At 65.6% G+C, this 12,263-nt stretch overlaps 1 protein-coding gene across 1 annotated transcript in view; it reads right to left on the bottom strand.

Moving 5' to 3' along the window:
• Positions 1-707: 707 nt before the first annotated feature.
• The window catches only part of VAC14 (VAC14 component of PIKFYVE complex), a 76,329-nt gene continuing 64,773 nt past the window's right edge, over positions 708-12,263 (bottom strand). The window contains exons 15-19 of the mRNA XM_043438070.1: positions 9,271-9,445; positions 7,454-7,572; positions 6,444-6,523; positions 4,555-4,705; positions 708-1,291 (exon numbers count right to left, since the gene is read on the bottom strand). Of these exons, the coding sequence (XP_043294005.1) occupies positions 1,129-1,291; positions 4,555-4,705; positions 6,444-6,523; positions 7,454-7,572; positions 9,271-9,445 (688 nt within the window). The 3' untranslated portion in view covers positions 708-1,128. The remainder of the gene's footprint in view (positions 1,292-4,554; positions 4,706-6,443; positions 6,524-7,453; positions 7,573-9,270; positions 9,446-12,263) is intronic.

A 12,263-nucleotide genomic window follows, 5' to 3' on the forward strand; every position in this document is an offset into this window, starting at 1 on the left:
GGGCCGGCGGTTGGGTGCCGCCCCGGGAAAGGGCTCACCACCAGGCTCCGGCCTTTGGTCAAGGGTCGGGGGTGTGTGTCTCCCCGCGCTTTCAGAAGAGGGGAGCAAGCTGAGGTCCTGGGGCGCATCCCGTGGGATGGATACACCACACTTAGCAGGGGCGTACGGTGTCCCGGAGGCCGCCCGCCTTGGGACATTTTATCCCCGGGACAGGAGTTTGGACCCTCCTCCAGTTGTTCTCTGGCTCCTTTTCCAAGTAGGGCCCGTGCTGATGCCACCTGCGCGGGGTGCCCCAGGCCGGGCCTCTGTGGATGGTGGGCTCCAATCCTCAGGGTTTGGGGCCGTGGGACCAGCAGGACAGAGGCGAGCCCTCCTCCCCTCTCTGATGCCTGGGTACACACGTAGGATGCGCATGTGTGTGCACGTGGGCCATGATGAATTCTGCCTGTCTTCCTGTCCTGGAGATTCCAGGGGGGGAAACCCACCCTCCGGGGCCTATGCTGAGTCTCTGGGGAAAAGCCCACCCAAGGCCTTTCTCTCCTACTCCAGGGCCCCACGAGAGCCACCTGGGAGATCAGTGGGCCTATCTGAGGCTTCCCAAAGCCTGGGGGCATGAGAATAGGTCTCTAGGATCGCAGCAAGGTCCCAGGGCAGCTGAGCATCAGCGGGGCGGGCACCCGTGGGAAGGAGCAGGCCAGGCGTGGGTGGAGAGTTTTCTGTCACTTCTTTATTGGGGCTGGGGTGCGTCCTTCATACGAATCTCTGTGCTGGTCCCTATGTGCACACAGACGCATATACATGTATGTACACACATCTGCATGAGGTCAGAGCTCTGGTGGGCTTGGGGGGTGTCAAGCTCTTTATAAGAGAGCGTTAGAAAGAACCCGATTCCAGAAAACGGGGATGTCTGAGGTTGCGGCCCCACCCTGATGGGAAGCCAGCTCTGTCTGATCCCAAGTGCAGCTGGCTGTGCTGGGGGCCCGGGGCTGGGCTGAGAGCAGCATGGTGGTCAGCGCCTCCAGCCCACCACCCTGCCCCCGAGGCAGAGCCCTGGGTGCCGCGGGGAGGAGGCCTGCAGAGCCCCAGTGCTCACGGCCCACTCCGAGGGCCGGTCTCCGCGCCAGGCCGTCAGAGGAGCGCCCTCCGGTCCGGGTGGTCCCCGCGCCCGCTCCGCTGGTGTCTCACGTCCAGGTGCTGCTTCTGGACCCGCTCGAAGTGCTGCAGCAGCTCCGCGTAGTCGATGCCCGGGGAGTCTGCTTTCTGCGACCTGGGTGCCACCTTCACACCGTCTCTGTGCAAGGGGGCAGAGGGGCTCAGCGTCAAGGCCTGAGTGCAAGTGGGGGCTGCCGGAGGGGGCCACAGGCTGGTGGAGCCCAACCTCGGGACACGTGTCCCTCAGGCCCGACAAACCCCCAACTGTTCGCCCCAAAGAGTGGAGTGCTCCAGAGCACCCCCTCCCCCACAGCTGGTGGGACCAGTCAACACTGCCGCTTGGATAAGGCCCTCAGCCTGTGGGCTGGCAACGGCGCCCAGAGCAGGCATCACATCGGGAAGCATTTCCTGTTTATGAGTGGCTCCCTTTGGGGTGAAAGCCAGGGCCAGCAGCCAGCCAGGAAGCCAGCTGGGGCCTGGAACAGGGTCCAGGGAGACGGGGGAGGGGCAGGGCTGAGGCCGGGGACCACAGGGATGGCGGAGGTCCACTGGCCCTCCACTTGGCAGGACATCTGTTTTTGAGCTCTGGGGCCCAGGGGCCCGCAGTCACTCTGTGCCTGGGGAAGGAGAGCTGGTCTCACCGCGGGGCAGCTGGCGCCCCTGAGAACTCCTCTTGTGAGTGCCCGCCCAGCTGCCCCGTCCTGTAGCACGGCGCTGCACTGCGCAGCTGCAACACCAGACGTGACGGGGGGAAGCTGCCCCGTGTTCAGTCCCAGCCTAGGTGCCCAATGGGGGCCACTGCAGCCACAACCATGTCCCTTTGGGGCCCAGCAACTCAGTCCGCTTGGGGGAGTCACAGCAGTGCTTCATTCAGATGGACCCCTCACTGATGAACCTGGCGCCTGGTGGGGCGCAGTCCACCGATGGTCAGAGCCTGGAAGGTGCCTCTGAGAAAACACCAGGACCAGGGGCAGCGGGAACTCTTCCCATGGCTGGGACGCCATCCAGAGCAGCCCGGACCCCTACTCAGCCTGTTCCCTCCCTGACAAAGACACACAGCCTGAAAACACCTTGAAGTGTGGCTGTGGCTGCTTCTTTCCTGGGCCCACTGGCCCAAAGATGCTCTGCTTAGCTGATCAGCTCACAGTCGTCATGAGAGCCCTTCACCAGGGTATCCAGGCTTCAGAGTGCAGAAGCGGATCCTTCCCAGACCACATGGATCTGCCTCCAGCGAGGCCAAAATGAGGGAGAAGAGTCTTTGAGGGGCTGTCTGCTGGGGTGAACTATTAGTTCCCCCCAGAGCTGGGCCTCGGGCAACACTGGTTCAGCAAAGCTCACAAGGAGCTGAGCTGGGTTCGTTCTCGGGGGCCAGACTGTGGGCAGCATTCCAGGCTCCGGCTGCAGTTTTCCGCTCCCTTGGGAAAGCAGAAGGGACATCCCTGGCATAGTATTCCTGGGGCCCGGGTGTCACTGCCACAGGGGAGCAGCTCCCCCTTCCGAGGAGGCTGAGGGACACCCTGGAGCCCTGACCCCAGGGGGGGACCAGATGCCACCCACCCATGTAGACGGAAGACGGGGAGACGGGCAGGCCAGAGATGCTGCTGAAGTGCATCGTCTGAGGCCGGCACCCACTGGCCGTGTGCTCCTCCCCCCAGCACTCTTCGCATTAGATGCAGAGGGGCTGAGATTAGGGGTTGCCAGGGAGATGCCAGCAACGGCAGCAAATCCCGGGTGCTGTGCACAGATGTGGCTGGGCGGGCGGGGGTGGGGGGCTGGGCCTCCCCTTGCTCCCGCGCCCCGAAGGCAGCAAGTCCTGCCCCTCCCGTGACTCAGCCCCCTGTGGCCAGGCCCTTCTCCGCCCGGGGTCTTGGGAGCAGGAAGGGCTGTGTCTGGGGGTGGGGGGCTCCTCTGACACGGAGGCTGGGAAGGAGGCTCGCCCCACTGTCGCCCCCTGCCAGTCCAGGGTGTGGCCGCTGCTCAGCCCTTCGTGTTCCCTGTATGTTTATGACCCTCAGGCCGCGAGTGGCTGAGGGACACCTGGCCAGCAGCGCAGGGCTGGGATTCCAGAACCCAAGGCCAGCCCTCGCTCTTGCCACCATGCACCTGTCACCCGGCTCCTGGCGGGTGAGTGTCACCAGCTTCTGCTTCGGAGGCTCCCTCTTGCCTCACAGAGGAGACAATGGCCCAGAAGCCTAACTGGTGGCCAGGGTCCCCAAGCCCTCAGCCCACAGCGGGGTGCAGGGGCAAGGAGCTGCCAGGGCGACCCTAACACCCTAACACCCATCAGGCACTGGCGAGGCCAGCAGAGGCAGGCCAATGAAGCACAGTACAGGCCCAGGGGCTTTGAGTCCCAGCAGCCAGAGGTGCTCCGGCTGAGGGAATAAAACCCACACCTAAACCCATGGCTGCCCCCGTCCCCCAGGGCACCCCGAGTGCTGAGTGCCACCTCCTGAGGGTCACCCAGCGGTGTCACGAGCAGCTGGGCCTTGGCCTGGGGGCTCTGGCCCCCCGAGAGGCCTGGGGCAGGCAGACAGCCCACTGGGGACTGCACGTCCAGCCCCAGTCAGGTTGGGGGGGTGGTGCCCCAGGCCCTGCAGGACAGAGGGCACAGGGGCATCTCAAGGCTGCCTGCGCCCACCGCAAGGGCAAAGGCCTGAGGCCTCTTGCGGGAGCGAGGCGCCTGGCCTGCCGAGGGGCTCGTGCAGCCTGGGAGGGAATTCTAGACGCACAGGGCATCTGGTGCAAGCTGGGTGCGCTCCATTCAGCGTAAATCTTCTCAGTGGCTCTGCTTGTTTCCATGGCGACCTGACAAGTGAAATTTTCCATCTCGGATGCCAAATGCCTGTGGATGAGGCAAAGCCTCCAAGGGTTACCAAATATAGACATGACCCAACAGGCTCGGGGGCCGGGCCAGCCGTGGGCTCAGGGTGGGAGTCTGGACACCCCCGGAGGCTGGCGTGGGGGCCTCTCCAGGCAGCCAGCCTGGGACCTGTGCTGCCTGTGGACAGGTCGAGAGCAGGGTGGCCATGTGTGCACCCTTGCTTCTCACCCCACTCGGGGGCAGGGAGGGTCCGAGGCGTCCCAAGGCAGGCCATGGCCCAGGGCTGTCTCTCTGCTGCACGTGGAGGGGGCTGTCTGAACCTGGGGGGGACCCCCTGCAGCTCTCTCACCATGTGCTCCAGGCGACACAGTCTCCGAAACGGGGCATGAAATCCTCCCTCTGCACTTTTTGTTTGGGTCACTCCAGCACGCGCTCAAATTTTTTGACAAACTCAACCCAACTACCTACAACCTTCTACAGTGCCCGCAGTGATGGGGGTGTGAGGCGGAGGTCAGGGAGGGCCCAGGTCCCCCCTGTCACGCCCCGACGCGCCAGGCCCCGTCCGCGAGCCGGGCACTCACTCGGTCTGCAGCAGCTCAGGGTTGGGGACGCACTGCAGCCGGTGCGACAGCAGCTGGAAGGCGCTGCTCTGTGGCAGCAGCATGAGCAGCCCATACAGGGCCTTGATCAGGTACGGGTGGCTCTTCACGTCCAGCAGCTGCAGGCGTAGGTCTGCGGGAGGGCGGAGGCGGGGGTCAGGGAGGGCGAAGGCGGGGGTCAGGGAGGGCGAAGGGTGGGGGTCAGGGAGGGCGGAGGTGGGGGCCAGGGAGGGCAGAGGCGGGGGTCAGGTCGGCTCTGATGGCACCGCAGCCTGGCCAGGGGGCCAGACCAGTGGCTGGGCTCCTCGCATGCCTGCCCCCGCTCCAGCGGTGTCTGAGCTGTCCCCGTGATCATGTGAGATCAGCCTTTCCCTGCCTGCTGTCCAACCTTCCCGACAGTCGCCTCAGCCTGACAACCCCCCACACGCCCACTGCTCCCTGGCACCGAGGGGCCTGGGCTGGAGCGCGACGGACCCCCGGGCCCGCTCCACACGTGCGGCATAGAGTGCTGTGAACAAGTGAGCCGGAGAGAGGCTGGGCTGGCGCGGCTTTGAAGGAGAGCAGGCTGGGGAAGCGCTTTGGTGTGTGTCTGAACACAGCGAGCCCAGCAGTGTCTGGGGGACGCCTTGGACATCCGCAGCAGATACCTGCCCTGCCCACACCGTGCCAGATGGGAGGGGCGCAGCCAGGCTCTGCCCAGCACGATCCCAACTAGACGGGACCACGCGGCTTTCCTGAGCCCTTCCAGGGACTCACTTGCTTCTTTCTGGTGTCTAAGGCCCAGTCTCGAGGGTCCTCGGTGGAGGACAAGCCTCACAGCCCTGGAGACCACGGCGCCCGGCAGCTCCGCGCGGGCCTTGGGGCCAGGCTGCGGCAGGACGCGGGGGTCTCGTGCAGCAGCCCCCCCACCCCAGGCCCAGCAGCGCCGGCTCCAAACCCCGTCCCTGCTCTGGCCCTGGGCAGAGCAGTCACCACAGGGCTTGAGGCTGCCGAGGGTGGGAATGGGCCTAGGCAGGGCCAGCTGTGGACCACTCTGCTGCTGTCCCTGCGCGAAAGCCCTGGGCCTGGAGAGGTGTTCGCGGCTTCTCTAGGGTTAAGCTGGACCTGCCATCGGGGAGCACAGGCCAGGCTGCTCTGGGAGGCTTCTGAGAAAGTGAAATGTCAGTCTAGTGGCCGTCTGGGGTACGCTCTGATGCCCTCCGCTGGAACAAGGTCTCCCTCCCGCTCATGTGTCTGTCACCGAGACGGCGGCTGTGTAGAGAAGCTGCCTTCTTGTTTGGATGGGGGGTGGGCAGCCTGCAGCCCCTGGGTCGCCTTTGGGCTCCAGGGCTTGGCCTGAGTAGGTCAGGGGTGCTGCCCAAGCACAGGGCCTGGGTGCTGGGCTTGGGAGGAAGCTGGCTGTCAGCAGGGCTGCCGCCCGGCTTCACTTCCACACTGTAAGCACGCGGGCTGCATTCCGAGCCGCCTGCTTTGGGGAGCAGGTACTGGATGAGGTAAGGCCCCAAGAGCCACGCTCGCCAGGGCTAGCTGCCCCTCCTGCATACTCAGCCCGGGTGTTACACTCAGCGCCTGCCTGTCAGCTGCCGGCGGATGCCGGCTCTGCTCTGCAGGGACAAGGGGCTGGCTCCTGGGCGCTGGGGAGCGCACCCTCGACAGCCGCCTCGCCGGCCCCAGGTGGTTCTTGCCAGCGCACAGGCAGGTTCTGATGCCCTGTTCCAGCCGGCCTCCTGAGCCCTGTCCTCCCATTCTCACATTCCTGAAGTTCCAGAAGCGCCCCTGGGCACCTGCCCGCGCCCCTTCCCTCCCCAGGGGCAGAGAGCCGCTCTCTGAGCCTGGCTCCACGGGCTCCCTGCCGGATGGCGCACGCTTACATGTGAAGATGGGGCACTCGATCAGCTGCACCAACTTGTCCACCTCCGTGAGGAAATCCACGGTGACCTCCAGGTCCCCACTGCAAGGGTGGTCAAGGAAGCCTCACCGCTGGCCAGGGCAGCCTGCCTCTCTGAGGGGCTGGGGTGGGGGTGTGGGGGGCGCTGGGCCCCGGGGCAGCCCGCCTGTCTGAGGGGCTGGGCTGGGGGAGTGGCCCCAGGGCTGACCTGGCGCATGGAGCATGCAGCCCCCGCCCCAGACCCTGGCTCCCGGGCTCAGGCCACGTTTCCGCCTGAGCGGCTTCGGGACACAAAGCACAGTGGCCTGTTCCCTCTGCCTTTCCACCCCTCCAGACAGAGCTGGCAGGACGGTCCCCGCGCTCCCTCCTGCTCCTCTCCTCTGCACCCGCCAGACCCGTTCCCGCCTGAGTGGCCGCGAGCAGGGCCGATGGGCAGACGGAGGTGTGACGGCATGTGGGCACCAGGCAAGGCCGCGGCAGACCCTCCTTCCTTACCCCAGTTCTCCACTCCTCAGAGGAGGAGGCCAATTCTGCCTCCTACTAGCTGTCTGATCCAGGTCACACACCACGCAGTCAGAGAAAGCTGGGCTGCTTCACAGTGTTCCAAACAAAACCTGACCTTCCTCTGAGATTGGCCTTCCTCTGAGATCGGCCGACCCCAGGCCCTGCGGCTGCTCCGCTTCTCCCGGTCACGTCCTCTGCGGGGCTCGGCGGCCCCCAAAGGGCCCTGAGCTCAACTCCTGCTGTCCGACCGCCCCGTCCCCGCGCCAGCACTGGGCTGAGGACACCCTGCCTCTCTCCTGGGGCTCCCTCACCTAAGCACGCAGCCTTCCCGACCTCTGGCTTGCGACATGACCCCAGTTCCTCAGCTGCGTCCCTCACTGCCTCACGGACCCTGAAGCCACAGGCCGGAGGGGAGCCTGGGGGGGTTCCGCTGGGACCGGCCCCCACCGCCCCCTGAGGCTGGGCGGCAGAATGGTGAGCGAAGGATACAACTTCTGGATGAGGTCGTAGGCGTGCCTGTAGTTCTGGGTGAGGAAGCAGAGCGACACGGTGGTGACGGGGTTGTGGCACCAGGAGCGATAGAGGCAGCAGAACAGGTTCCGGCTCTCCTACGGGAGGAGGGGGATGAGGGGGTGTGCGCGGTCAGCAGACCCCGCCCGGGCCCCGCCCCACCATCCGTGCCCCCACCCCGCCCCCGACCCCCCCCACCCCCGGCCCGGGCCCCCGCCCCCCATCAGTGCCCACACCCCACCCCGGACCCCCGCCCCCCCTCCCCCGCCCCCCCATCCGAGACACCCCCCCGGGACCCCGCCCCCCATCAGAGACACCCCTCCCGGGCCCCCACCCCCTCATCCCAGACACCCGGCCCGGACCCCCACCCCGCCCCCTGACACCCCCCACCCCCGATCCGTGCCTGCCGCCCCCTCCCCCACCCCCTCATCCGAGACACCTCACCCGGGACCCTGCCCCCCATCCGTGCCCCGCCCCCCGATCCGTGCCCCCCCACACCCCATCCGTGCTCCCACACCCCCCATCCATGACCCTGCCCCTCGCCGCGGGCCCCTTGCAGGGCACTGGGGGCCAGCGCGGCACCCAGGGCTGTTATGTGGCAGCCCAGCCGGAATGAGCCCTCGCAAAGGAAACGCTCCTCCTCAGACCCTGTCATTACTACTGGGCCCACAGAGCCACGTGCTGTGGTCGCAAGGGCCTGCCGGCAGCGAGCCTGGCCTGTGCCCTGGGCTCCTGGCTCAGCAGATAACAGCAGTCGCCCTCCCAGCCCTCCACGGCAGGAGCTGGGGGGCCGTGGAGGCCTGGGTGCAGGCGGGGAGGAAGGCTGCTCAGGGCCCGGCCCCCTCTCCCAGGCAGCGCCTTCCTGTCATCCTCAAAGCCACATCTTCCTTCCTCTGCAGCCCTCCTTGCACCTGAAACCCTGCCTGGAGCGGAGCCCACCCTAGGGAGCGCCCCTGCCCTGAGGAACACCCTACAGGAGGGAGGCAGGGGTGTGGCCTGGCTCATCCCCAGAGGCCAGGCCCCAGTGCCGCCAGGCACAGGCCTGGATGTCCTGGAGACCCCAGGGACCGGCCAGTGCAGGGTCTGAGGGGGAGGGTGGTCAGCACGGTCTGATACAAGCTGCGGAGCCGCCAGCCTGTCCTGGATGAAAGCCAACCCAGGGACCCTCCGCAGCTCAGTCCGAGCAAGGCCTTTGACCCACGTCCCCCAGAGCGGTTTGGCAGAATGGTGAGCACCTCCCTGCTCTCTCTGACCGGCCCTGGTGGGTCCTCACTTAAAACTCCTGGGCCAGACAGCACCATGACACCCTGGCTGACACAGATGTGTCCCTCTGCAGGAGAGGAGGGCCCAGGCCAAGAAGAAGGGTGAGGAGAGCAGTGACGCCCGAACCCCAGTGGGGTTGTATCCACAGGCCCGACCCTGACCGGGTGGCAGAGCCCAGCAAGCACGATTCTACCGGGCTTGCAAGGTGGACTCAGAACCCGAGCCGCTCTGCGTGCATGGGGGCAGTGCCAGGTGGGGTGGGGTGTCAGGGAGGGCACGGACCCTGGAGCAGGGTCCCCAGTCTTCTGCTGGCAGAGCCCTTCACGGTGGGCAGCTCCAAGGACACTCACACCCGTGGCTAGCACTCACATGCAGCCCACCCAAGAGGACCCGTATTTGACACTGGACTGGGAGGCCTCGGGTCGCATCCTTGTCTCCTCCCCGCCAACCTCTGGGGACCGCGGGGAGGGCTGGCATGGCCGCGCCCGTGCGCACACGAATGACACTGGCTGGAGCTCGCAGGTGAGGAGTACCGGGGTCTTCAGGTCCTTGAGCTGGTTTCGCAGCTGGAAGAGTTCAGTGGAGGTCAGCAGGATGGTGTTGAGGGTGTGGACCATGGTCGAGGCGAACGTGAGGTCCTCCTCCCGGAGCAGGATGTCCGCCATCGAGTGGAAGATGCTCTCCGCGTGCAGCAGGAGGCAGAGCTGCCTGGGGGAGGGGCAGAGGGGAACGTGGTTTCCCTGTGCAACAGGAGGCAGAGCTGCCTGGGGGAGGGGCAGAGGGGAACGTGGTTTCCCTGTGCAACAGGAGGCAGAGCTGCCTGGGGGGCGGGGGGCAGAGGGGAACATGGCTTCCCCATGAAGCAGGAGGCAGAGCTGCCTGCGGGGGAGGCGGCTCTGGGCCACAGGCTCGGCGCCCTCTCGCTCATCTTCCAGCTCCCAAGGGAGTCTGCTCTCTCCTGGGCCTCTGGGGGGCCCAAGGGGGCCACTCACAGTGGAGCTGGGTCCACAGCTCCCGGGCACTCCAGAGCCCCACAGGCTGTATTTATCCATCCACCCCAGGCCAGAATGTGAAATCCCAAGAAAGACAGCTGGAGGAATAAGGCTTGGGCTTTTTGGGAAGGAGTCTCCATTTTATAAAAGGGAAAACTGGGAACCCAGAGAACAGAGGAAGAAAGCAGTTTTCCCCGGGTCCCTGGTCCAAGGTGATGTCAACAGTGACACCAGGTCTCAAGGACAGGGCTCAGGGAAGCCTACAGACCTCCCTGGTTTGCCAGTTGCCCACAGAGGCCTGGTCTTGCGGGGACAAGCAGGCCTTCCTGTTGGGAGTCTGGGAATCTCAAGGCCTCTGGAAGCAAGAAGAGCAAACCCAGGAGTCGGCAAAGGCTGGTAAGAAGGGTGGGGTATGGCCCCTGAGCCCTGCCTGCTGGGGGCTGGTGCCAGCATGGCACCCCCTTTCCTGTCTCTCATCCGGGGTCAACGTCTGTTTGCCTGACTCCTGGCCTCAGGCCTGTGGGGACAGGGGTTTGAGGCCTCAAAGGTGCTGAACAAAATGAGCCCCACTTGGAGCCAACGAGCCTCTGACATCTCTGTCTCCGGTCACTGAACATACACTGAACTCAGCATTATCAGGGTCTGGCTTCCTGCTTCCTTCCGAATACCAGCCACGCCCTGGTGCCAGACAGGAGAAGATTCTTTTCCACCCCTGGCTCCAGAAAAATCCCAGAGCATTTGGTAACGGAGAGGCCAAACCACGAAGTGCAAAGAGCAGGCAGGCCGTCTCCAGCCTAGGCCCAGCTGGAACCAGCAGGCCCGGGCCAGAAACCACCAAAGAAATGGAAATAAAGCTGTTGGGGGCGGCGGGGGGTTGGGTGGGTGGAGGATGGGCCTCGGCGCCCGGGCCTAGTGCTCCTGACCAGCTGCGTGACCCAGTGTGTCTGTGGGATAGTTTCCCCACCTTCCAACTGGGGGTGATGCCTGCCTGTACCGTGGGGGCGGCTCAGAGGGCACCGCCCAGACTCCCGATCGCCTGTGCGGCGCGCGGTATGTGGGACGGGACCCCTGGCTGGGTCCTGCGCTGGTACCACGGGTGGCCCTTCGGCAGAGCACGGACGGCGCTTCCGTCCCCTCGTGGCCCTCCCAGCCCGAGACGGGCCCCCTCTCCAGGGCCGTGGGAGAGAAACGGGGCAGGAGGGCAGGGCGGGAGGAAGGAGCGCTTTCTGACAAATGGTCACAAATGACCGTCGCCCGCAGCTGCCGCCGTCTCCATGACAGGGGCCGACAGCTGAGGCTGCTGCCAGGCAGCGCTCCCCGGGGACCCAGGCCCGGGAGGGGGGCCTGCGGCAGCCGGAGGACAGCCAGGGCGGGTGCAGAGGGACCAGCAAGGGGGTGGCGAGGCGCGGAGGCAGGTGCCACGGCCTCCCGGCGTCCCTAAGAAGCCCCGACTGCAAGGGGGCCTCAGAAGGTCAGGACAGCAGAGCGCTCAGTACGTCCGCATCACCACGCCCTCCTCCTTGGGGCTTTCAGTCACCTTCGGCTCCTCTCTGGCTGGCACCCTCGGGGGCTGCGTCTGGGCCGGCGGATGTCTTCAAAGCTGTCTCTGGATGAGTGGCTCCCACACGCGCCTCTCGAGCCCTGGTGGCCTCTGGATGGGCACCGCTCACTTGGTGGCTGCCCTGCCTGCTTGACCAGAAGGCCCTTCAGGCTTGGCAGGGCCACAGCACACCTCCTGGTCTCCCCCTTGACTCAGGCCCCCAGCCTTCAGGGGACATCAGTGCCCACGCAGCTGCTGCAGCCCAAAGCACAGAGTCCTCCATGGCCCTCGGGGCCCCTCTCACCAGGGCTCTGCCTTCAGCGCACGCCTGCCTCCTGGCCCGTCTCGGCCATCCTGCCCGGGGCCACCGGTCGGCCCCTCTCGCCTGCTCAATTCCAAGCCACCTTCTAATCAGACTCCCTGCTTCTTTTTTCACCCTCCGTGCCCCAATGGGGGTGCTTCTTAAAAAGTGCTAATTATGGATTTCCCTGGTGCCGCAGTGACTAAGAATCTGCCTGCCAATGCAGGGGTCATAGGTTCAATCCCCAGTCTGGGAAGATTCCACATGCCGCAAAGCAGCTAACCCCAAGCGCCACAACTACCGAAGCCAGCACACTCCAGCGCCCTCAAGACACAAGTAACGAGCCCCTGGGCGGCAACTTCCGAAGTCCGTACACCAAGAGTCTGCTCCATAATAAGAGCAGCCACCGCTATGAAAAGCCTGTGCATCGGAACTAGAGAGCAGCCCCGTTCTCTGCAACTAGAGAAGGCCTGCACGTAGCAATGAAGACCCAGCACGGCCAAAAATAAGGGGCCACTTTCCATTCAACCCTGAGTTTGTGGCGTGACCCGCACAGGCGGGCCAGCCTCCCCGGCCCGGCCCCAGGCTCCCCCCATGGTATCTCCTGAGACCTCACGGAGCCTGCACCCCACGCAAGCAGAGGGGCCCAGCCACACCACCGCAGCGGAAGAGGAGTGGCTTCAGACCCAGGGG

This window comes from Cervus canadensis, chromosome 18 (assembly GCF_019320065.1).
Source record: "Cervus canadensis isolate Bull #8, Minnesota chromosome 18, ASM1932006v1, whole genome shotgun sequence".
Taxonomy (NCBI): Eukaryota; Metazoa; Chordata; class Mammalia; order Artiodactyla; family Cervidae; genus Cervus; species Cervus canadensis.